Source organism: Crocodylus porosus, unplaced genomic scaffold (genome assembly GCF_001723895.1).
Source record: "Crocodylus porosus isolate Cpor-Errol unplaced genomic scaffold, CroPor_comp1, whole genome shotgun sequence".
NCBI lineage: Eukaryota > Metazoa > Chordata > Crocodylia > Crocodylidae > Crocodylus > Crocodylus porosus.
In genome coordinates, this window is record NW_017728910.1 from 36,787,587 (window position 1) to 36,814,323 (window position 26,737).

A 26,737-nucleotide genomic window follows, 5' to 3' on the forward strand; every position below is an offset into this window, starting at 1 on the left:
TATAAGCCATTGTTTCCATAGGATACAATAGTGGTTTGGAAGCACATGGGCTATTTTTGGGACAATGTGCCTGGTGCTGAACTATAGAAGCAAACTAGTAAGTGGCTTTTATGATAGTTTAAATGTCAAACAAATCTGTTCACAACTAGAATGTTTCAATTCCCTGATATTATTCCTATCATGTATCATACAAAAAGGATACAGTACTCAATGGTTCAAGCAGTTTTCTATAAATCAGTTTGTACCCTGCCTCAAATTTGAAATTGCCATGTCTCTTATTGAGGTTTTTCATGATCTTCCCAGTCAAGAAATTCACGTGTACATTAAAAAACTGTTCTTGGGGAAAGTTTACAATGTGAATACTTAGGTTAGGTTTTCAAATGAACTAATTGCTTCAGAAAGTGGCCAACATATAAAAAGAGTGTCATAACTGACAGAACAGTGTTCTGTCACTAGCAAGATTCGGGGCAGTTTCTGAAAGGACCAAGTTATTTCATACAGGAATTTTTTTCTTTTGTCATATAATTACCTGTAATAAGGAAGATAATGCATTTCACTAGTATAAACTCTTTCTGAATTATGAACCTGTTATCTTAATATATTTTTTATTAGTACATCATGTCATTTCCAGCACATTCTGGAATTTGGCAAGATCTCTTGAGATTTCCTTCTAGCATTTTTTTCTTTAAAAAAAATAAAAATAAACAGAATATATAGTTGGTGCATTTAGGACTCAAGATTCCCTTAAAGATTCCACCACAACTTGTGGGCTTTATTTCTTCTGCCATTGGGGTTGTGAAGGTTTCTTTAAGTTTCTGTTTAAATTGTGCACACATTTCAGTCACTGTACACCCAGCACAAACATACATTTTACATATATGCCTATAGATGTATGCACACATATATGCATGTGTATTTGTGTGTGTGTGAGTGTGTGTATAGATATATATCTATCTATATCTATAGATAGATAGATCTATATATATATATGTACATATACATATACACACATATAGTAATGCTAATATACATACACCCATATAAACACACACATTTTATCTTATACAGAAATCCTCAATTTGGACATCAAAATATACATTAGTTAATTATTCATAAAATATTTAAAAACTTTATTATTATTATTTCAGAGGTTGGAAAGAAACTACTACTGATAAAGCATTACTCAAACTCTAACAATATAGATTACAAAAAAAACCTAGTAAAGTTTGTTATTTTTGGTTTTTTGATCAGCAGCTAAGCCTGTGGCACTGCTGTCAATATGATTTCAAAGAAAAGCCAATATGACAATAAGTTTCAAACAATACATCTTTTCTTTTCAGAGAATATATTTAAATGATTGTTAAAGAGGAATTTTCATGCTGCCAAATTTCAGAAGCATAGATAAAATTTAAATATACAAAATATATGTCATAGTATTTTTCTCACTTCATGATGATACAGATTTTCCTTATTCTAAACAGTCCCTTTTGAAAGATATTTGAATACATAGGTCTCACCCTTATAAGCAGTATAAGCCATCTCTTTCTCCTGTTAAAACCAAGAGGTCATAAATCTTTGGTCATGATGTAATATCCTGCTGGGTGGGTGTGATGCCACACAGGACACTGAGCCAATTTTATGATCATCTAGGAGTTGGAAATAGTTTACTTTCAATAGGGGCCTGATTCAAAGCCATGCAAAAATCTTTCCATGGGATTCGAGTCAGGCCTTTATTAAGAATAAACAGACTAAATTAAGGTTGTATTGAAAATGAAGAATTATGAAACCAGTTTTGTCTTTTTTTTTTTTTTGTCTAGACCAAAGACAAGTGTGGACAGGACTAATAGCTGAAATGCCACTTTTTAACCTGCTAACCAATTGTGTATTTCTTTATCATGACTTGTATAATGCTTAATCACAGTGAACCATGGTCTCCTCTAGTCACCTAAATAAAAGAAAGAAGAATGTTGGTTGTAGACATTTCTGCAGTAATTTTTTTTCCTTGGTTAGCCAAATAGAACCTAATAATTATAACTGAATATTTTAATTGCCAATTAACATAAAAATGAGGGCAATTTATAAGAGTAAACTTACCAAAATCTGATACAGAACAACTCTTTTTAATGTGATTCAGACATCCACATTAAGCATTTTTATTCGTATTGTTTATGGTTTTACCACTGCCTGCCAAAGCCTTCATCCTCACTCCAAAAAAAAAAAAGTGACATGTTTCTAGTGAATATGAGTCTAGTTAATGTCTACAGCCCTAGCACCAGGTTGATTTGTACATTGTACTGTTAAGCAAAAATGTATAACCACATGCTTTTGTACAGAGGCCAAATCTAGGCAAGTAAGATAATTAAAATGGGAGGAAAAAGAACACATAGAATATCACATAGAAAATAGTTAATAAAACAGTGTAACAGTAGTTATATTATATAGTAAAATTTTTCATAAATTTTTCATTTATATATATTTAAACAGTGTATTCGTTTGGGTGTATTCAATATACTGGCAAATATTTACATTTCAATATCTTCTGGATTCAAAAAAATCCTTGATAAATATGCATGCCTTAATCCAGTCAGAAACCAAGATTTCTTTTTTATTGACAGGTGAGCACCATACTAGTGTGCTTTTTCATAGGTGGTTCATAACCTGCAGGTAAGTCATTGTCTTATGAAAAAAGCAGACTATTTGTTCAGGTTGCAACACTGTGGAGATGGTATGCTCTATGACCCTGTCATATTGCAGTGTCCCAGAAAACTGTTTGTTGTTTGGAATAAGGAGGGGGGCTGTATTTCTTGGTCCCAGTGTTCTTCTTCCAACTTGGCAAAATAGGCATGCTGTCCTGTTTGCAAAGTCCTTTCTCTGACTTCTGTCGAGCCTTTATTTCTTTGCACAGGCAACGCTTTTTCTCAATCATATCCAGCATTGTATGGTCTCCTTGCAACCACTGCATACATGTCACCTATCAAACAAAAATGCATACACATAATTGGTTAATAACAGGTTATTTTGGCTGTTTCTGAGAGTTGGCTCCTTGTAATTATCATGATAATAGTAGAACAGCATTGGTGTTTTAATGAATACAGTATCTTTTGCCACTAGAAGGGATATACACAAAATCTAATTTTAGATACTATGCAAAGACAAAAAAAGAATAAATAGAATCTTTTTTTTAAGCTTGCAAATGTAATTCAGGCAAACCACTTCTATTTATTTCTGGTTAGATTTTAACTGATACAGTAGATCTTAAAAAGGTGCATAGATCAATTGTGAAGGTAAAAACTCTATCTGCTCAAAACTGTTCTGCTTGCCAAATCCAATATGTCACATTAAAACTATGGCTTCACAAGTTCCAAACATAAAGCTAAATGAGCTTTTTCTTTTTAATTTTTTGTATGATTTAATGAACCCAGTCCCAGTTACATGATTTAACCTATCCTGTTCTAAAACACTATTTCATTAATTCAACAGCATGGTCCACATTCATGCAGTATGTTGCAAACAATGGCCCTGATCCAGCAAAGCTGTTAATCATGCACTTAGTTTTAAGCATGTGTGAGTTCCACTGAAATCAAGAAAAGCGGTTTTATTTGAGTTCAGTGGGATACCAACTTGATTAATGCTTAGCATGTTGTTAAGTGCTTTGGTGGATTGGGACCTAAACTGCTAATTTTCAAATGTGCCAAAAAATGATCAATGGATTTTGAACATGTGCTGTACATCTGCTTATGTGCGCAAATCAGGTAACTATATCTAGCAAAGCTGATTTGCATGTACAAAGTGTGTGCGCGCGTGTGTGTGTCCAGATGTTTATTATGCCTATTCCTTCAGCTGTAGTTAATCTTGCATAAGTGTGGGGGGTTTTAATGTGTAAATATGTTGGCACAGCATTAACAGATCTTTTAACCTTAAAATGAAAGTATAGTGATACAGTATACAGTAATACAGAGGGTGTACTTTTAATTTCATGAATAAAATTATTGTTTTTATTAACTTTATGCAAGTGAACAGAAAATATTGCAATCTATAGACATTCTTAATGTCTTTAGAACTGGAGCTAGCAGTTTAAAGAAATATGAGAAGGCTTAATCCCTACTGAAATCAATGAAGCTTTCCATTGACTTCAGTAGGCTTTGGAAGGTCTGCTGTCAATTAGAAAAATACTCAGGATAAATATAGAGAGCATGAAAAATAACTTTCACGTACTGCCCCTCCCCTGAATTCCCATACCAGGGGAAACAGAGAAAAAGCAGTAACAAACCAGAAATAATAATCATATACAAAGTGCTTTCAAACATACCAAGCAAATTGAACAAGGCAAAGAATCGTATCTTTTTTATCTTCACGTCTCTTCCCACTAGAGTATTTTTAAGTATTGCTGTAACAGTGGCTACAACATTTCTGAAAAAAATATGTTCTTGGATAATGACACAAATGTTCTTCACACTCTCTAATGTATAGGAGAGCACTTTGTGCAGCACTGACTTTGGAAGAGATGATGATAATGATATATTAAACATGAAATCTGTTATTTAACATCCTTATAAAGCTAGAATTAAGCACCTACCATATGTACAACTGACTAAAATGACAAGTCTACTATGAGCGTACTTTGCCTTCTAACTTTCATTTGAATACTTGGCTCTAACTTGCATCATTTGCTGCTTGTTGCTTTCATGAGGCAATTAAGTCAATAAAGAGTCTATTTCTGTCCATCTCCTTGATCCTGATCCCAAACTCATCAAATTCAATGGAGGGACATCCACTGACTTTACTGGACTTGGATCAAAGCTCTTATAAGGAAGAGGTTTATCTGCCATTATAGCCAATGACAATATTTTATTACCTATGGAGCAGTGTCTTCCTTTTGCTGGATCCCTCTTTGTGGCAGGGTAGGCATGCAGTCTGCATACAATTCATTGAAAAGAACATCCAAAATATGTGGCCACATACCAGTTTTAGGGCAGTTCAGCTACAGATTTCATTGATGGGCATGGGGAAATCATCTTTCTTTTTATCCACCCAGTTAGGGAAGAGTTCAAGCTCTAATAAAAAATCTGTACATTATGCTGTATTCATTAGTCATCAAGCACTGTGAACTGCCATCATCAGCATATATTGTAATTGTCAAGAATGTATTACTGTATTCACATGCTCTCCCTATTGTGCTGTATTAGACTTTGCCAGGGTCAATATCGTATAATACATACACTATTTCTCATGCTTCAAAGGGACTGAAGCTGAATCTTTACACTGTAGGTAGTAAAACACTCTCAAAGCTGGAAGAAATGTTGCAGAATCTGTCTGCATATTAGCAGCTACACAACAGGTCTGTAATTCCTTGCAGCACTGGAGCTAAAATAATTCAAGCATAGAAAGCTCAAGATTCTTTCTGAATTTACCCCTGTATACCGTAGAGTTGGGTGAATAATTTATAATGAGGAACTTTTTTGTTTACATTTTCCCATGAATTAATTGTGATTTCCTTCACTTTACTGATCATCTGCTGAGTAATTCTTGAAACATAGCTTCTTCACAAGAAGTTTTTAAAGAGTATTTAAAATTAGAGATTTGCTTGGATATGTTGTTCACCCAGTACACTCCTCTTCTCTAATTAGATGCATGGAATCATGTATACAGTGTAAAGGCTCAGTATTACTAATGTAATATTTACTTGCTAGATTATGTAAAGGAAACATACCAGATGAAGAAACAGAACTGTAACATTTTAGAAATTAGAAAAAACCATTAATGGATTTTATTTGCTCTACTTACCTAGCTCTAATACACCTTTTGGGGCAAACTATTAAGTGCACTGAACAAGGAAACACATCTTCAAGTTACAAGTGAAAGAGAAGGTGCATCTTCACTATTGCAGAGAGGATGATCAGTTGAAGATTGCATCATAATGTTGCCAATACGCCCACTTAAAGAACAAGCTAACTGAATCTTCAGTTTGTTCCAGACAAATTTTATACAAAAAAATCCTGATCTAGCAAAATATTTCAACAGCTGTTTAACTATCTGTGTAGCCCCACTGAACTTAACAGGGCTACTAAACTGTTTAAAACGTATGTCTGCAACGTCACTGATTTAGGCCTAAACCTATCTGTCATTGTCAAATGGCAGTGATCATAGCTGGTTCTGCTCCTGCTTCTCTTCTGACATTCTCCCCCTTTTCAGTTTCAGCCTCCCTCCCTCCCTCCCCTCCATTCTATCAGGTAGCAACTTGCTAACACCATTCCTGAATCACTGATAGTCAAAATGAGGATTTTGTTTGGTGTTATATATATAAAAATTAAAGTTCATGAAGGCACATAACTGATTGATTGGTAGTGAGAACAGCTACATGACATACTCAAGCCAAAAATATTCAACATTACTTCAGAAACAAGACAGACAACACACCATTCCCAAAGCAGGCTCTAGAATGAGACTGGCAGCACACAAAGCACCAGTCCTGGCATGGAGAATGGCCACCAACTGGCTCACAATGTGAAACATAACAAGGAGCAAAGATGATTCTAGCCAAAGCCATGGGGGTAAATTCCTACCCCTGTGAAAAAGAAAGCCAGAGCCAGGATCCCCGTTATGTTCATGAACATCAGAATGGTCCATCTGAAAGATAAATAAGTGTGTGCAAACAAACACACACAAATAGTCATGTAGCACTAAATGTATCTATTTAAGATGAATGACTAAATTGATTCTAGAGGGATTTGAAACTTTGCTTCCAAGTGGTTCTATTATATTTGATTTAGAGCTGGGTCTATGATGTGGTTGAGTTCATTAACACCCTAACCAGAGAGATTCAGCTCCTTTGATGTTTAGCATATTGCATTTGCTTTTCTAGGATAAATGATAAATGAATGTGGGAGCCAAGAAAGAAAAGCTGGGGTGTTTTGCAATAAGTTTTAAATCATGACTTGACAAACCCAAAGATCCTGCCTGAACATAAAGTATATAGAAAAGAAAACAAAGCAAAACACAGGACCTTTTACCAAAATTCAGAGCCTTCCTTAACCAAAATATGCATGCATCCACAGTGTCTCAAAGGAAACAAATTGCACAATTTGCTTTATGCAAACATAATATTTTTATTACTGCTATAAAAATAAGCTTATTTTATTTGTATAGATACATGCACATATGTGTGTATATATGCACATTTTATTTTGAAACATTGCTTTAATTAAAGTAAATGACAGAAATCTGAAACAGCTGGGTGAGAAAGAAGAAGAAGAGGAGATATTTGGTGCTTTAGTTTTGCTTGATTTAGGGCACACTCTTCAAAATGAGAATTCTAATGTTGTACACATAATCATTTTGACAGGAGTGGCTCCATTCACAGTAATTTGCATGTGCACAAGATTTGCATACATACCACGCATATAAATACTTCTTGAGTATGTAAATGATTTGATTCATGGAAGGAATGGTGCAGAAATTATTGTCTGAGCAAAAATGCCAGAGCAAAATTTGAAATGCAGAAGAGTTCTCTTTGAAAAGTGGCCTTACATGTCACTGTTGACATCAATGGGAATTTTGTGACTGCTGTACACAAGGACAAGTCTGGATCCTTATTATAATTGCAGCTGTTCTAAATACCCAGAAATGGCCAACAAGTGAAACAACTGAAACGAAATATATTTGGCATGCTGTTCAAAACTCTGAAAAGTAAAACTGATAGATAAACATTCAAATAGGTATCTTGTGTGAAAAACTTGAGAGAGAAACCTTTCTCTGCCTATAGACATATGAAGGAAGAGGATATTTAAAGCCATATATGGATGATTACTAGTGAACTCTCCCTCTCTCTGAGAACAAGGAACAAGAAACTTAACAATAACTCTCCCCACCAAAATAGTCCACGATTTGATAAAAATTTTTATTTAAATCTTACATGCAAATGGTAGGCAAATGGGTAGAGATGAATGAACTGAATGGAACTACTTGTCTTTTAAATAGGTATCTGTTCTATCTATAGATAGATGGATATAAATTATAATTAATTAATTTTGCTTTCAAAAATTGGTAGTAACATGGTCTAACAGATAGCCACAATTCTGCCTCTAGTTCTACCATTGCTTTGCAGTGGACAAGTCAGTTAACTAGGTTGTGCTTCTTTGTAAAAACAGAGGATAACTTTTGAAAAATGCTCTTAGTTGTCTGGATAAAAAACTTTTTTTTATCAGCTTAAAACTGGGTTCTTGGACACCCTGACTACATCTACATGAGACACTGACTATGCAATCATTACTGCATGGTCATTTAGTACTTGTATATATAGACTTACTGAGCCAGTGTGGAGACTGTGGTCTGATGTATTTGTGTTCAGTGAGAGAGACTGGAACAATTCAAAGAGGAAAGTGTGAAAAAAGACTAATTTTGAGGCCTTGCATTCACTAGGAAAGATTCAGGTTCAAGCCCTTTAGTTTCCTGGGGGCCTGCAATGGGCTTCTGCTGCCACCAGGGCTAGGCTCCCCCTGTGTGCTAGCCCAGGGACTGGCAGAGAGCACTCGGCCAAGAGACACCTGTCTCTTGGCCAGGACTGGGACATTGGTCCCTGTTCCCAAGGGGCTGCCTGCTGTCAGGGGCAGGGACAATGTCTCTTCCTGAGATTTCTCTGCAGTCATGGAGCTGGGTAGGAAACAAACTTACCAGCCCCACCAGCAGGGAGGTCCAAGCACCAGCTCCATGATTGTGGGGCTGGTGCTGGGAGATAAGGATCTCCCAGAGCTGGCCCCGCAGTCGCAGAGCTGGTACTGGGAGATAAAGATCTTCCAGCGCCCTGCTCCCCAATCATGAGGACAGAGCAGGAGCTGGGAGATAAGGCTCTGCCTAGGCTCTGGTGACAGAGCCCACCCTGGCAGCAGACAGCTCCTAGGGTCAGGAAGCAATCTCGCACACCCTGCTGGCTGGCTGACTGGGATCAGATTAACTCTTGGTCAAGTGCCTACACGAGTGCTACTGTGCAGTAACTAATTACAAGTAAATTTCCTACTTGCATTCACAGGTAGCAAATTTTCTCATGATTAGCAAAGTTTACTGCACAGTGTGTGCACATGTAGATGTGCATGCTTACCACTCAGTAAACTATCCTACTGCACACTAAAGCATCTTGTGTGGATGCACCCACAGAGCAAGACTTTTAAACTGGATCCTTCTTCTTCCTCTCCCCAGGTGAGCGCCCTCATCCCTGGATTATCAGCTACTCTGGGGTTGGCCTCCCTGACTGGTTTTTCATGGAACTATTTTAATAGCTGTAGAAACTCCAATTTTGATAGAAACAAAAGTCTTATTTTCCAGATAGCCCAAACCACCAATTTGTGGAAGAACTTGGGAAAATAAGTAAATTATAATGCTTCAATTTTCCTATAGAAAAAAACAACGCTGTGATTGTTTATGTCACAGGAGTGCTGAGGCAACATTTATTAATGTTTAACCATATCTGAACCGAGAAAAGCCACTCTCTTGCTTCCAAATTTTAAACTCACATCATTATTTTAAATTAATGTATAAAACTAAGGAGTCTTTATTAATAGAAAACAAATTATTATTCAGTGAAGCAGCTTGTTTTCTAGAAACATTTTCCTGTTTTTTCTTCCTTAATCAACTCGCTTCATGATATAAATGAAAAAATTCTCTCATAGATATGGGATGCAAAAGAGATGATAATTCAGTAGTCTTCTATGTCACAGCTGCAGCAAACTCTCATGAAGTCTGGAAACCAGACTCTTCAAAATGTAAAGGTTCAATTCTTGCACTGTTTTACAATAACAGCAAAACTCCCATGGACTTCCATGAAGCCAGGATTTCCTCTTTTGTCATTATAAATCTGAATGCATCTGTTAAGTGCACTAATTTAAAGCCCTTTGAAGTCAGAAGGAGTCCTTCCTTTGACTTTATCTGGCTTTGGATCATGTCCTTTAAGAACTATTGGATCCCTCTTAATATAGAAAATACTTCCAGGAAAGCCAAACATATCACTGAAACAATAACTGATTTTTAGGGATCTCCAGAATCTTTTTATGAAAGAGGACTTGGTTGTCATTTTTATTAGGTGTGTGTGAGTTAGTCCAAATCCAGGCAGGTGTTTTCATCAATGAGACTGAATAGGCGGAGAGGAAGCAGGCCAGTGAGAAATGTGGCTGCATAAAAACAACAGTTTTAAATGCATTTTTATTACAAAAAAGGGTCAGCTAGTTTTAATGCCAAAACCCAAATGATCATGCCATATCCACCTCCCAAGCTGGAGACAGGACACAGAGCCATAGCACATGACTCTGTAGTTGTTATACTGGCTTACAGACTGGAACAGCAACCACACCCTCTTCATATCTCCATTTCCTTCCCAGGAATTCCTGTCAACTGGGTCCATGAAATAACTACAGTGCTTTCATTCAAAATTTGGAACCCTTGAACAGGAACACCCTCCCCAAAAACAGAATGCCAAATGTTTTCCTTAAAAGAGCTGCCAACAAAAGGATGAAGAAGTTCTGAGGAGCATTTTGGAATATTTTGACATTCTATCAGTATCTAAGAGACAATTTTTGCTTGGAGAACTACACCAGAACATTGTAATACTTCCATCTATGGAAACAGCTCAATTAGGATTGGGTCCTTCATACTTTCAGTTTACCTTACTGGTCTCAAAATTTAAATTATTCTAGAAAATATATATAACAGAGCTGTTGACTCAAACATTGATTACATGAGATTTTTATTCTTGTCAGTCTAACCTCTAAAGCTGGTCACTGTGCAGAACTGGGTAATAGTAGAATTTAATTTTCACAATCTAACCAATGTCTTAGTTGGCTGATTAATTGAAGTTGTGGTCAGATCCTTCTCCAACTCTATACAATGTCAGAGATCATCCACAACATTGCATGGGCCCAACAGAGAAAAAAACTTGACTGGGGACAATAGTCTGTGAGCTATTATGACCATGTGCCAGGCACAGACAGGTCCTCTCCACAACTGCACCCAATTCTCAGGTGGCTTGTGATAGATAAAGAGGATGAATGGGTGGAAACAAATATCAGTAGAAGAAGATGACACACAAAAAGGCTAAATGTCTTCCTAAGCTTCAAAAAACCTTTCTTGCAAGGAACAGACTTTGCCAACTACATAGTACAAATCTCCCTTCCCTCAGCAAGGTTGTTGAGAAGCTAGCAAAGAGCTGCCGCTAAACTGATTCTGCCCCACGTAAACTTCAGGGCAAGTCCTAGAACAGAAATAGCACTGGTTAAGTTTAAGAATAAGATCTTGCTCTCCCTGGATAAAGGATGGTCTCAGATTTCTCTGCACCCTGTCAGAATTCTTCTCTGCAACCTGAGAAAGATGGCAGGGGACTAGGGAACACTGTAAAATAGGCTGCACTCACACATTAGTGGTGGGGAAATGCACCTCTGCTGTTAGATCCCTTCTTCCTTTGTGGAGCATCTTTCTATTCCGTACCCTACAGCTGTTAGGACAAATGGTAAGATTTACTGGACCAATATGTCAGTGTGTGGTGCTAAGCAAATATATTTCCATTACCATCTGGTACCATCACAACACAATTTATTAGGCATGAAACCATCAGCCAAGAAAAAGTGAAGAATATACTGAGAGCATATTTCCCCTTGATACTACATTTCCCTTCAGACATAAGGTCTCAGTCCTTATTTTAAAGGTTTTAAACAGTCTGCTCTAGATACCTAAAGGATCACTTTAGTAGCCTACTTTCCAACCACTGTCAACATAGCTACTTCTCAGATTAAAACTCTTTAACTCAAAAGTGAAAGAGCTTTCTTTGAGATGGGCAAACGCTCTGGAATTCACACATGCTGGAACTAGGAATGACAATAGATATCCCCACTTTCCATTACAAAGGCAAAACTCACTTTACTCTTGCTCTCTTGCAAAATTACATGCAACTTGAAAAAGAATGCTTTACATTCAAAAGCTTAGCTAACTATCCCAACTATAGAGTTGGTCCGATAAAGGATGTCACCCCCCCAAAAAAAAAACAAAAAACAAAACCTAGACTTTCACATAATTCCTGAGCCATCATGGCTACAATGTCTACCATAAAATTACATGTCACATACACCATTTTTTATGGCAGGAATGACATAAAAATACATTCATGAAACTATTCTGTGGAAGATGGAAAGTAGAGGGACCTCAGACAACAGATATTCTTCAGTTATTCTTAGCATTACAAGTGCTCAGTTACCTCAGTAAAGAGCATGGTTCACACAGAATACAACTGTAAAGTAAAACATGGAAAGTGTTAATCTATAAAATACTACTTCAGCAGACAGAAATGTGTGACAGTAAGTTTTCGAAGTGGGGTAGTTCATATTAGCTCATGAGAATAACCTCCAAGATACAGAAAGAATCACCATGGCACAACAGATGTACTTAAAAACCCTGAATTGCCTAACAACTGACTACTGCTTATGGGTGTAGCTCTATGGATACCAAAGGAGTTACTCACACCTATATCAGCTGAGGATCTGGCCCCTACATTTCAATGTGATAGATATCTAAGATGGACAAATTAGAGAGAAAGAGACCGAGTGAGACAAGTAAGGGCAGATGTGGCATTTGTTAATATTAAAATGTATTTTGAAAGCAAAACAAACAAAAAAAGAATGTGATGATTCTTTTCCAGTCATTGAGAAAATTATTTTTGCAGATAATTTTTATGGATAAAAAACACAGAACAAAATATTTTTATATCCCTCTTAGTAGCATTAAGCACTTAATGCTAGATACAGTCCTCACCATCTATAAGCTATATCTATTAGAAAAAAGGAACCCACATCATTAATTGGTAAATGACACAAAGTCTTATATTTTAATATGCCTTTAGGGTCTTTCAAGAATCTGGACACCCAACACATATCACACCACAAAAATTGCATTAATACATTGTACAAGCACTTTGTTAGTGGTTAGTAAATATACAGAGAGAAGACTGAAAAAAGATATGGAAACACCTTCAGATTTCATACCTATCAGACTATATTTGAAATCAGGGTCTTTGCAAAACCAAAAATATGAGAGAAAAAAAAAGCAGTAAAAATGTAGATGGGACCAAACACAAAATTAACAATATTGGAGCTGTGATACTGTTTCTCAATTAAACTATCTAACTTTGTCCATACATGTACAATAACAGTATGATATAACATTCTCCATTGATAACTTTCCCTTATATAAAAAATAACTACATAAATACCTTATAGGTTCTCTGTAAGTCCTATTTTGATGAATTAATTATGTGTACAGGCATGTAATAGTCCTTGCACAGAGGTGAGCTGATTGAAATACACTACGTTTCCAGAGCTGTGATAAAAACAGGATACAACTTGGACAAAAAGTATTCATGAAAATTAGTAGTTGTTGAAATATCTGAATTTCAAAAGTTTCCAATCAGGTCTACAACTGTTTTCAAAAACGGGAGGATAATGTTGACCCATTTTCATACCGTGTCAATTCTCCCATGATTGAAGTTGAGCATTCTTTCTAACTACTCTTCTGGCTATGCTACAAAACACAGTATAATAGATCATGTCCCACTCCATTGTTTTCCTCGGTATAGATACCTTTTCTGGTGAACTGTCTGCCTGTTTTTAATAGGGTTGGGTTATTAAAGTGGCACTTGAAGCTTTAGTTAACAGGAATGCTCATGTTTCTGCATGTGTTTCCATATTTTTTCCCATTATCGTACATTCAACTTACTTTGCTGTAATTGTACAGGCTATTGGGTTGAGGAGGAGGTTGTCCTCTGCTGATCCTTGTGCTTTTCTTTCCACTTCTATTGGATAGGCAGGGGGGCTGATTCATCATTTACGGGACGTATGGGGAAAACCAAATAATGCTTATATGATCATGAATGTTATGTACAAATGCCCTTTTCTTTATGATTACCATACACTATCACAGAAATGACAGTAAAAAATTTGGTGTAAGGATATAGAAAGTGACCTTACAATGATTCAAAGTAAAAAAAATAACATTTTTTGAAATGATTAGAAATGGCTCCTGTACCTGAAAACAAACCAACATATATATGCTCTATGAACAGTTCTCCCAATGATTTCAATAGGTCAAACATGCTAGTCATTTCCATCAGGCTAATAAGTGAAAAAGAAAGGTTTTTGAAAGCCACTTACCATCCTCTATGGGAAAGGAATACCAAAATCAGTACTGGTCCCTCTCATTTGCCTGTTCTGACAGAAATATCCACAGGCTCCTTCCCAATGACACTCATGGTGGCACTTTTTCTGAAGCAACTATTTTCCAGAAGTGTGGTGGACTTATGTATTTGCACTTAGGAAGGCAGAGAATCACATTACTCACATGCCACTGGTGCATGACATATGGCTTGTACTGCGATATAGCTAAGTTGCTAAGTAACAGTAGTGGCTTCACCTTCTATTTCCTCCCATTCCTGGTGATCCTACCACCATACATTTACAAGGGGAACTCATCTGTTGCAGTATATCAACAGGAATCATCTTTCAAAAAGATGCAGGGTGAAATCTGTATACAGTTAAAGGCAAGAGGACTTTGAGCATTGACATCACTACAGCTAGGGTTTTACTTAAATAATAATGCCAAGATCATTTTTAACATCTATGCTATGTTATATAGATTCTGGTTCATAAAACTTCTAAAATCATTGCACTGTGCCTGGGTTCTATTACTTCTAGGAATTGTAAAGCCAAAAGAGTGAAGGTTACATTCTACTCCCATTAAGCAGGATTAAACTGCAGTAGTTCTCTTGACTTTGAGTTTCTTTGGATTTAGATCAGCATCAATTACAGTATAATTTGGGCAGGAGTACATAGTTATTGAAATAGCTATGAATTTGCTTATCAGTTATTTCATTGTTATGTTTAAAAGCAAACTACTTATTAATAAAAAGTAATCCAGTATTAAGAATACATTCAGGAATGCACTGAGTACGTAACGTAAATAGGAAAGATTCATGAACAGCTGATATCACAATAACTGTAGACACTGTGCAGACTAACTGATCAGCTCTAGAACGTGTCCTGAGTGAGCCCCTGAGTATAACAAAGCTCATAGTAGCATTGTCTTACATTCATATACTTACATAGTATTCACAAGCATAAAAGATGCATTAAGCACAACCAGAAGATAAGCTGTAGGATCCAATATTCCCTTTCAAATACATTGGTCCCAATGTTTCTTTTAAATTAACACATTGAGTAACCTCTCAACTTTTCCTTGTGTTTGGCAGTTCAAATATAGAGGGAAGTGGGGGCACAATAGCTGAAAAGAGATATTCCTTGTTAAACACAATCAAACAAAGCTAAGAGATTGTATTAAACCTATTTCTAGAGATTTTTAGTGTAGTATATTGCTGATCAACATATGAATAATAGTGCACTGGAAGTGTAAAAAGAGCATTTACTATCCTTGCCTTAATGTTTTCTCCTTTGGAGTCTCTGTTTCCTAGGGAGTATAAGACAATGTTTTTTGGTTTTGTTTATACAACACTATTTCTCATGTTGCTGACATGTATCTGATTTAAAAATTGACTAGTTAACCTTTGTGGCTTCTGCTGGGGAAAAAGAAGTGTAAGTCATGTAGGTGCCAGAACAGTGGCTATTTGTTTACTAAGAACCTATATTTTAATTTACAGAGGAATTTTACAAGAAAGTATACTTCATAGCTCATGTTGATCCTAACATGACTCCTGACACATATTGCCTTGCACAACTAGTTATACGTTCTGCTTTTCTGGGTTCTTGTCGGGGACTGAGGTAATGTGGGCACTAGCGTGCTAAGCCCAGAGGTCACAAGTTTGAGGCCGCAGCAGACGAATTCATGGCACAATCCTGTCAGATTCCAGTGAATCTGTGAATTCTGCTAAATACCTTGTCACAACAAGGACAAGAGAAAGGAAAAGGAAAGGCCTGATCACACCATAGCAGGGCACTGGGATGTGCCTGCTCCTTTATGGGACCAAACAGCCTGAGAGACTGCTTGCAGGTGGCAGAGGAGAGCTAATAGGAGCCTCACCTGCATGGAAGAAGGCTCAGGCTGGAGTTATATAAGCCCAGAGCCTGCAGTGGTCAGATAACCTCTCCCCAGCCACCATGCAGGGAAGAACTCTTGGTTGTAAGGCAGCCATGCTCCTGCAGGAATCTGGTTTATATTGAATGACTCTGCAGACCAGTGGTTTGGGCTGGGACTGTAAGGGGTGGGTTTCAAGGTCTCATGAGTGCCTGTGAGGCATGTGATTGCATTGAGCCCCATGAAGGGCAGGCTCAAGGCCTGAGCTATTGGCAAGCCTAGTGAGGGGACAGTGCAAGGCTGCAAAACAGATGGGGGACAGGGGCCTGCTGCCTGAGAGGGGCACGGTGAGTCAAGGGCCAGAGGCCCAGTGCCTGGGAGGGGCACAGTGAGATAGGGGTCATGGTCCTGGCACCAGAGGAGCACAACCATAGTGGGTCAAGGGCTTGACAAACAGAGGCCAGTGACCTGAAAAAAGATAGGAGACTGAAAGAAGATAGGAGCCACGGGCCTGGCACCAGAGGAGCACAGCCATAGTGGGTCAGGAACCTGGCAGACAGAGGCTAGGGGCCTAGAGACTGAACGTGGTAGATGGAAGCTAGTGCCATGGGTCTAGGCTAAAAAAACAGTCTAGCAAGAGTAAAGGGGCAGAGGCCAAGGAGGCTGAAGCCCCAACAGGAGAAAACTACATTATGATAACATCGGTGAGGCTTGGGGGATGTTGTAGGGGAGGAAAAGGAGCCACACAATTTGCCCTAAGGCTACAGATGTCTTACAGAGGCCTAGTCAAGTTAAGAAGTAACTATCTGCATTGAAGCTCACTCCGAGGCCTGTTGGCAGCCTCCCTTAATCACTCTTGACTAGTAAGATCAAATCATTTGAATGTAGTAACCTATTAAAGTTAGTACATGTTAGGAGGTAGCCCTCGACTGAAACAAAACAAATTTGCAACATAGGCACTTACAAAGTGCTAAACTTCTTGAGCATTCATCTACTTGCATTTTCATAGCAAGCTGAACACATGACACCACCCTTACGTCTTCCTCGGAAGTATAAGGTTCTGGTCACTGCTAGAAGCAAGAACTAGATGGACCTGTTCTGGTCTGTTATAGTAAATCATATGCTCCTAAACTTCTAAAGATGGGCTTTTAATGTAAAACACACTACTACCATAAAAAGCAAACAAAATCCCTGTAACAACATTTGATGTAAATCCTGTGTTGTTTTTGGATGAACATGCTTTTTGTAATACAAGAAGGAGCCTCTTTATGCATTATATCAACATACATGACAGGTCTTACCAGATATAGAAAGCCTTATGTCTTACATACTCAGCATTTAAGAACAAGAGAAGACAAGAAATCCTTGGAACTCCAGGAATTCCTGCAGATTAATTGCCATATTCAATTATTCCTTACCCTAAATTAAATTAATAAATGATTAGTAAACCATTTAGTATAGTTGATTTCAGTCTTCCATTTCCGTAATTCATTGTTGTGAATTACCAAATGTCACAAATACTACACACTGAACTGATATGGCCCATAAAGCAGTACTTCCCTAGTCTCTGGAGTCAATCTAACTAGTTCCCCTAAGACCATTTCAAAAGCCCTCAATAAAAAAGGAATGATAAATTAACATTTCTGCATTTCCTTTTATATTAACAGTTAGACTAATCTTCTTGACCTGGTCTCATTAACATATTTATAAGCATGCATTTTCCCTTTCAAAGCTAAGTTTTCATATCAATAATTGGCTTGAAAATTTCTACTTGACCCACCAACATAGTCTGTATAAATGGCATATTTGTAAGACTCAGTAGAGTAGCAACTATTAAGGTAATTGTGTAACATTATCTCAAATCCATCTCATTCATGTGGCAGAGAAACACTGAGGGCATTCATGAAAATCAAAGCTTAAATTAGGCCTTTTCTATAGAATCAAGAAACAAGCATGGAACTCAACCCACGTACCCTGATACATCTTCATGGTCACTGTAAAGGCAAAGGAAATTAAATACTGTGTTAGGATAACCACAGGCAGTGGATGACGGCAACCTAGTCTGACTATGTTAAATTTAAATGATATGGACAGTCTCTGCCAAAGCTAAAAAGCTTTTCATGACCATGAAGCACTTAGAAACAAAACCACCACAAATTTTCAGCTGTTAGCAGAACAGAAGCACAGTATAAAGCAGGCACACATTTTTTTTTCCAAATTTGATTAATCTGTTCCATAGTAGTGAAGGAAAGCAAGCACCTGATCCTTCAGTCTTTGCTTATATGAGCAAGCCTCACCCATGCACATTTTCTGTTTCAAATTAATAGATTGAATGTATCAGTAAGAATTACTGAAAGCAGATTCCTTACCTTCTCTCTGTATTTAGGGAAGAGTCTAACATAGCAATGAATCATTACGCAAGAAGGCAGCATGACACATATTCTAGCTGATTGCTGCCAGTCACACAGAGGCAGTCAATGTGGGGCACAAATCCAATCCTGCTGCATTGAAGTTAGCCAATGGAAACTGTGGTATTGCTTCCAGTTGGGAAAAGATCAAATCAGTGGCAGAAGTACTAAGGGCATGGTATTTCAGTCTTTCAGGTCATATTACAATATGAATGAAGAAAAGGGGCAAATCTGGTAGCACATGAAAGTTACAGAACTCTGACACAGAGGGAACAGTTTTTTCCAGAAAACCTCCCAATGTTTTAAATGTGGTGGTAGTGCGAGTGCGGGGTTACTTTTTGGTAGAGGTAAATCCAGTCCTACTCATAAAAACACTTGTTGTATTCCTTTTCATGTCCATGGCAAAACTTCCATTCATTTCTTTGTAACAAAATTCATTTCGATTCCTCTCCCTCAAGTACCAGATTTATGATGCTGGCCTGGCATACTCAAGCATGCTGCTGATAAAGACTGATTAATAGGGATTAATTCATACTTATAATGCTGCTTCTTTAGCACTTGTTTTTATTAAAATGATGCACAATAACCATTTATGATTTATTCTGTAGATGTGGATTTAGCTAACCTTTATTAATGTTTCAGCTCAGAAAAGGCCAGTGCCACAGATTTACAGTAAAAGATTACATTTTCTCTTCAAATCTTTATGGTATATAAAGTTCCCTCAGCAAATGGACCCAAATGGTATGTGGCTCAGACATAACAGTAACATTTGCTCTCCCAGGAGAAACTCTCTGGGGAGCTATTTAACCCTCATTGTTCCTAGTTTATTTTTCTTCTGGATCAGCCATTTTTTGCTCCAGGAGAAAAAGCCTGAACATCTATACATTCATGATTTCTCCAAGAACAGTGACTCTCCCAAGACAAAATGAATGTCAGTATAAGGCCAATGAAGCTTCTTCCTTGTCAAAAAATGAATCTTTTAAAGATTGGAGATAAAAATGATAGAATTAGAACATTAAGGTCTTCAAGAAAGTGCCTTCACTTGTAAAGGCCTGCTCATGAGAAGTTATAAAGAATTTGCTCAGTAAGATAACAACCTTAATAGGATAACATATTCACATAAATATGGACATCAGCCCTTCATTTCTAATTCATATTTAGAAGAATCACCAGTAGTATAGTGTACCCTGATAAAATGCCACAGATTCTGCATTAATTAATTGGGAAGATGGCTACATATTGAATTAAAACTATCACCACAGGCACTCGGATTTACCTTGGAAGATCCCCATACAAGCACTGATAAAACATAACCCGGCTTAGTCCATGAATGCACCTTAGTTTCAAGATGCGTGCATTTAAGTTTCAAAATAATGGGCCACAGAATTCAGACATGTGTGTTCCATTAAAAACATATGGTGAAATACCATGTGCTACTAATGAAAATTTGAACCACATATTGATACTTTGAGGGTATATTTTACTAGAAGTGAATAAATATCTATGGAGTCAGGAGGTGAAATGTCTCTCAGATCATCTATCTTCAGAAGTTTTTTGTAGAAACTAAGACGTAATGACATCAAATAAAATATAGCCTATTAATTACAAAACTTAGACACAGGCATTGTTTTTAATGGTCTTTTCAATTTGGGTCTATTGTGCATTATGAAGTTATGATTATTGCCCTGTTCACCAATACTTTTCTCTCTCAGAAGGCAAAAAAGGATATAGGCATCTTAGGCATGATCCAAAACCCATTCAAATCAACTCCCATCAACCTGAAAGTGTTTAAAAGCACTCCCCCACCCCTAAAAACCAAACACAATTCATAGGATGTGTCCTTTCCATATTATTATATATTTTGCTAAGAAAAGTATTTATGGACTCTATCCTGGGAGCCTATGGGTAAACAGAAGTTTTGTCGCTGACTTGAGTGGGATTAGGATTTAACCCTATGACTTTAAAAAATGAAAATATTCTATTATGTGATTTTATTTGGGTGAAAGCATCTTACTATAGAGCCCGTGCTACTTTCAATCAAGCAAGATTAAAAAACCTTAGTGTTTCCTGTGTAAAGATTTGCCTTCTAATAGCTTCCTAAGTAGTTAATATCACTATGCTGCAATAAGTTATTAGGCACTATGATCATTCCTGCTAAGCAAAATTTCTAAAAATAAATAATAAAACTAACATACATCAATATGGTAAAGTGATAAACATGGTAAAACAGTAGAGGTTCCCAAAGACCCCAAACCAGTAAACAAACTCATCCTCAACTTAAAGCATGCCAGTGGCACCATCTACTTTTATAGAGCTACTTACAACATTCAAGTTTAGCCTCCATGTGGCTGAATCAAGGCTAGATTGCTGAACCTACATACAGGGTGCATCTACACATTCATTAATGTGCCATCATTACTGCGCATTAAGTTTAGTACTTGGGTAACCAAATACTAAATCAATGCGTAGTAACTTGCACTGCTGTGCAGTAGTGCCAGCACACAGGTTTTAAGTGATGCTTACTGTGCAGTAGCCTAATACTACTGCACAGTAGCTTATTAGCACAGTTTTCCCCCAGCAGTGTTATTAATACTACTTCACAGTGTTATTAGGTTACTGCACAATTAGTGTCTCGTGTAGACACACCCACAGATTCCTAGTTCAAACTTTATATTTTAAGGGTACATTTATAAAGAGATAAATACATTGATAACTTTTGCAATAAATGTTTAATCATTTGTTATGGAGTAGCATTCAACAGATTGCTTGAAACTATGGCTTATGTTATAACACACTATTACACTCTAATGTCTCTAACACTATTTGAACATCTGCCTAATGCTCAGGAACCTATAGAAGTTTTTTAAAATGTGTTCTTTATATAAAAGTCTGGCATTTTCACCTGTTCCTTTAGCTCAGCTGTATGAAATGGTTTTCTTTCAATAAAGAATAGAAAATATTACTAAAGATAACACCTCTTGTCACTTAATAAAACCCCAGGCTGATCAAGGGGCTGAATCTAACAAACACCTGACAGACTTGATACACAAGCCACTCTTTGATACCAGTGCAACTCCCCCCTTGATTAAAAGTTAGTGCTTCTAGGATCAACGCTCAACTGTCTGAGCGGAAACTCGTGACCAATAAGATGAAACAACAAAATGCAGAATGGGTCAAACATATTTCAATCATGGGAAACCACAGAAAACATGAAACAGTCATCAATGCAACCTTAAGTTCCATAAACTAAAGAAAATAAGAGTAAGAAAAGTAAGTTTGGAGTATAAAAATAGTCATTTCTGAAGTTTTCATTTAAAATACATGACATTTTTATTTTCATAATTCAACAAGACAAAATGAGGGTAAAAGTAGGTTATCAAAAGTGGGTGCTGGCATTCATACTTCCTTGCAATTGGTGTACACATAATGTATATGAATAGCCACACATTTCTAGTGAAAGACTATGAACAAACACACATACATATACATAGATGTATAAACATACTATACATACATACATGGGTGAATATACATATTTATGTGCATACAGTATACAGACAATATACTATACAGATACAGTAAGTGCAATATACTGTATTAGGCTATACAAACATTGGGGGATTCTGATGAAATAATGATAACCATGAGAACAAAGCCTGGGTGATTTGTGACGTAATTCAGATGGTAGAAAAATCTTGCTGTTCTGTGTCATGTTTTATGCATCAGGCAAACACAATTTGAACAGAAATCATGGTACAATACTTCTGATTCATATACAAAGAAGCAAGACAACTAAGTGCATGGGGACAGTGGAAATGCGTATGAGCAGACAAGTAAGTTTGTTCTAATCTAGAGTACAGGATCTTCATGTTCTTTATATAGGGTGCCTATATATAAACTCATGCTTTCATGAATTCATGCCATTTTTGTTATGTCTATTTTTTTTATGAATACTACAAAATTCTTGCCCTGAGTTGAACATAAATACATACAGAAAGGAAAAAAGGAAGTTACATGCTTTTGTTTTTTCTTTTTTCTTTTAAACCAAGGCACAAATGTCTTCAATAGTAATTGCAGCACCATCCAGAACTAACTCTGCAATGATTATTGTTCTGGTGTTGCTACTTTTGTTAATGCGATTAAAACTAATTGTTTGCACTCAAAAGTCTCAGAACAAGTTTTGAAGTTAATTTACAGGTTTTAAAAGAGAACAAGTACATTATATTAGGAATGCTTAAAAAGATATTCCCTGAAGGAGTAAGTAGTGTTACAAGATAAAATTAAATTATAGCCGACTTCTTGATGTTTAGGCTTTAAATATTATTTTAATATCTCTCATTAGCATAAATTACATTCCATGTTTCATTTCATTATATTGTAAGTTACTTCCATTTTTAATACAGCCATGTACAAAGCTCTAAGAACAGTTAAAAATTAGATGAAGCACTTCCAGTTAATTTTTAGTTTCTCTTTATAGGCAGAATAGGAAAGTGATCTCATAAATACAATGCTTCACAAGCCTCAAGAGATTTAACTTAACAAAATTAGCCCAATAAAACACTAAGAATTTCAAGGCTGGTTACCATTAATAATCCTATTTCTGTCAATTTTGTCTGGCAATCTAAATAAGTCTTCACCTGGTGATGTTTTATTCTCACAAATTAGTTTTGATGGACATTACCTTAAATCAGTAAAAAAAAGAAAATATACTAAATAATAAGAGACACAGTTCTGAAAGACATGAAACAACTCACAGATCCATGTAACACCAAGGACGTGTAGTGGATCTGAAAAGATAAGGTTGACATTATGCTGAAAAACACTTGGTGCATTAAACCACCTGTGTTTTTTTCCCTAATCCTGGGGATGCTGGGCACTGGGCGATTTACTCAGGTTGCTCCAACCTGTGTAGATTTCCACTGGTCTCAACAGTGGAAACTTTTACAGAAGCCCCAAAGGGATATCTTGACCATGCCCCCTTCTCCTCCTATATGCTGTGCTTCTACTTGTCCATAACAGGTGACAGTGAGGTCATATGGACAGTTCTCACTAGTCAAGGGATCGTTTGTGACTTCTTTGGCTGTATCCACCGTTAGGAGATTGATTTCCACATCTGGAGCAACACCAGTGTGCCAGAGAGCAGAGACCTTGATCAGTTAAGGTGCTCAGGGAGCAGGCCAACCTTACATGGGCTTCTTTGTCCTACAGGAATTTCCCCATGCAAAACATTCTCAATAGGCTACAACTTATCCCTGTGCAAAATCTCCTATTAGTCTTATGCTAAACTATCTGAAGTACTTATAAGGTCTTGATTGATAATATCTGAGGACCTCACAAGTGTAATTGTTTTTATTCCCCCTGTAGCCTGGTTTGGGGTACCATGTAAACCAGTACAGCCTGTTCCATGGTTAGGTTGTTGGTGACTAAACTGGCACCCCCACCTGGGCTAGCCTGGGTGAGGAGGATAGGTGGACACCCAGCAGGACTTAAAACAAGACCTGTCAAAGGGTCGATGAGCTTCCTGTGAGCTAACAGCCATCCATACCTGGAGAGGAGATGTGTGCCACCACGTCACTTTGCCTGAAGAATCACCAATCATGCACAGCATCTAAGGTGCCCCAATGGTTGCAGCAGCCTTAGGAGTGATTGCATTGTGCTGCACTGTGACATTTTGTATTGAACAGGTCTGATTTTTGCAATTAACTGATATTAAAAAAAAGGCTTCTGGTATTCCATACCACTGTACACAAGGGCACTTTTATATATAGAATTCACCAGAAACAACAAAAATAGTAGGAGTAACTCTGCATCATCTTCCTGTTACACTTCGCTAATGTCACACACCACCAAGAGGCATCCCTGCTCACCATTCCCTGGAACACCAGATTCCAAATCATAGAAACATAGAAAATTAGGGGTGGAAGGGACCTCTGGAGGTCATGTAGTCCAACCCCCTACTCAAAGCAGGACTCGGCCCAACTAGATTATTCCAGCCAAAGCTTTGTCTAGTTGGGTTTTGAACACCTCCAAGGATGGAGATTCCACAACTTCTCCACAATGCTATCTTAATGAGTGGATCCATGAGTTTTTCAGAAATTCAGGTAGAGGTGTTGTGCTCACACCAAAAGTGGAATTGCGAGCCTGGAAGCATGGTTGTCACCGGCAAATATTGGGACCACTGTCTTAGACTCTAGTATATATTGTTTTATCTTCTACTCAGCTGTTTCTTGAGGATAAAAAGGCTATCACATATGTGCCTACAACAGGAAAGGCTGGTTTGCTTTTCACATATTTTTGATGCCATCCTCATTCTTTTTCAGGACACCATGCTATTTGCCACAATCCCTTGACATGCATTAGGATTTGCCTGCTTTCCAGAGAGAAATGCACTTAACTGAGAGATATTTCAGTTTGTTTTTTGTTTTACTGTCATTGTTTCAGAGTAGCTATGCATGCTGGTGTGCCCGGGTTCAGAGGAGTGGTATTTCTCAGATAACCTGAAAGTAAACTAAGACACCCACATATCATTCCCTCGCTGCCAAATTCAGGCTATTTTAACCTTGTTCTTCCAATGTGTTGCAAAACATTTCCTGGTTCTTAGCAAAAGAAAGAACTGCATGACAACTGCATTGGAAAAAAACTGCCCAGATCCTCATATTTTTGTGATAAGATAATGAAATTCAAGATGGGCAATGGCAACAACCACATTAGTTTAATCATTGTAAACATTGTCCTTTCCCTCTGGATTATTCCCAGGCTTTGTTACCTGACTAGGTCAGGATGGTCACAAAGGGACGCTTTTAATGAAAAATCATCACATAAAATGTTCCTCATTCTTTAAAAAATATGATTTGGGTTTTTAAAAAAACAACTCTATTTCTATGGAACAACCAGTATACAAGTCCTTGCTTTCAAAACTCCAAGGAAAAACACAAGTGACCAGCTGAAAAGTACCCTATCCATATTTCTTCATCTTAATTCCCTGGATATATTTAACCACTAGACATTAGTCAGGTTGACCCATTAAGGGTTGGCAGTGCTATCTCATATAGTCACTGAAGGAAGTTGGGATAAAAAACTGAGGAACACAAAGTTTCATCTTTCTGTTCCCTCAGAGCTAGGTACAGGCTTTCAAAAGTTCACACAAATAATAAATTGAGCAAGGGGAAATCACGCATTTAATGTGCACACACTCTCTTTCTGCATGGAAGCGTGAAGTCACATTTGAAACATGTCCATTTTGGCTACATTCAGTAGTCTCTTTCTCAGCTATGCCCACAAAATCCATAGGTAATTATCTGGAATAGGCCTAACGTTCCACTCCGTTATCCCAGATCTATGTCATTGACTGAGAATCAGACTCATAAACTATAAAATTTGTAGTCATTGTTTTGAAGTCTACTGGCACAACAGGATGCACCCAGTTTTCCCACTGGCTAAATTCTGCTTTCAGTGGATGCATCTACATGAGATACTTTAACTGAGAAGTCGTGTAGTTTACTGCACAGTAAGTGTCTACATCTACACATGCACACGCTTACTGCACAGTAAAGTTTGCTAACCACCAGTAAACTTGATCCCTGAAAATGCCAGTCACAAATTTACTTGTGATTACTAACTTCACGATAGTGCTTGTGTAGATGTCTGACCAGGAGCAATTCTGCTCCCAGTCAGCCAGCCACAAGGGGATAGGATATTGCTCCCTGCCCCTGGGAGCTGCCTGCTCCTGGGGGGCTGCACCACCAGAGCCCAGGCAGGGACTATGTCCACCCTGTCCCAGCAGCAGGGAGCTCCAAGTCCCCTACTCTGAGATTGAGATCAGGGAGTGGGGGGCTAAGAGATCCTTATCTCCCAGCACCAGCTCTGTGACAGGTCTCCAACAGCTCTCCGGCCTGTTTCCCATCCAGCTCCACACTCATGGAGCTGAGTGGGGAACAGGGTCTCAAGCCTCCACCCTGCAATCACAGGCTGGGAACTGTCCTGTTCAGGGACAGGTCCCAGCCCCATGCCCAGATCAGGTGATCAAGGCATGGGGATTGGAAAGAGCTGCAGGGGTGCGGTAGGTCCCAGCCCCCTGCTCCAATCTTCCAGTGGGGCAGCTAGCAGAAAGACCTGCCTGTCCCTGGCGGCTTTTGACTCTGACAGTTTGACTGCCTGATATGCTGCTGGTGCCACTTACTAAGGTATTACTTGTTGTCACTTAAAGTGGTGGACTGAACTGAGGCTGTAGGGGAGGAGGAAACCTCACTGGGCACACCGCTGTGTCATGTAGAGGC

General features: G+C 37.7%; 1 protein-coding gene across 1 annotated transcript in view; it reads right to left on the bottom strand.

Moving 5' to 3' along the window:
* Positions 1-1,004: 1,004 nt before the first annotated feature.
* NYAP2 (neuronal tyrosine-phosphorylated phosphoinositide-3-kinase adaptor 2) overlaps positions 1,005-26,737 on the bottom strand; it is a 149,858-nt gene continuing 124,125 nt past the window's right edge. The window contains exons 8-9 of the mRNA XM_019532559.1: positions 13,747-13,842; positions 1,005-2,971 (exon numbers count right to left, since the gene is read on the bottom strand). Coding sequence (XP_019388104.1) covers positions 2,744-2,971; positions 13,747-13,842 — 324 coding nt within the window. The 3' untranslated portion in view covers positions 1,005-2,743. The remainder of the gene's footprint in view (positions 2,972-13,746; positions 13,843-26,737) is intronic.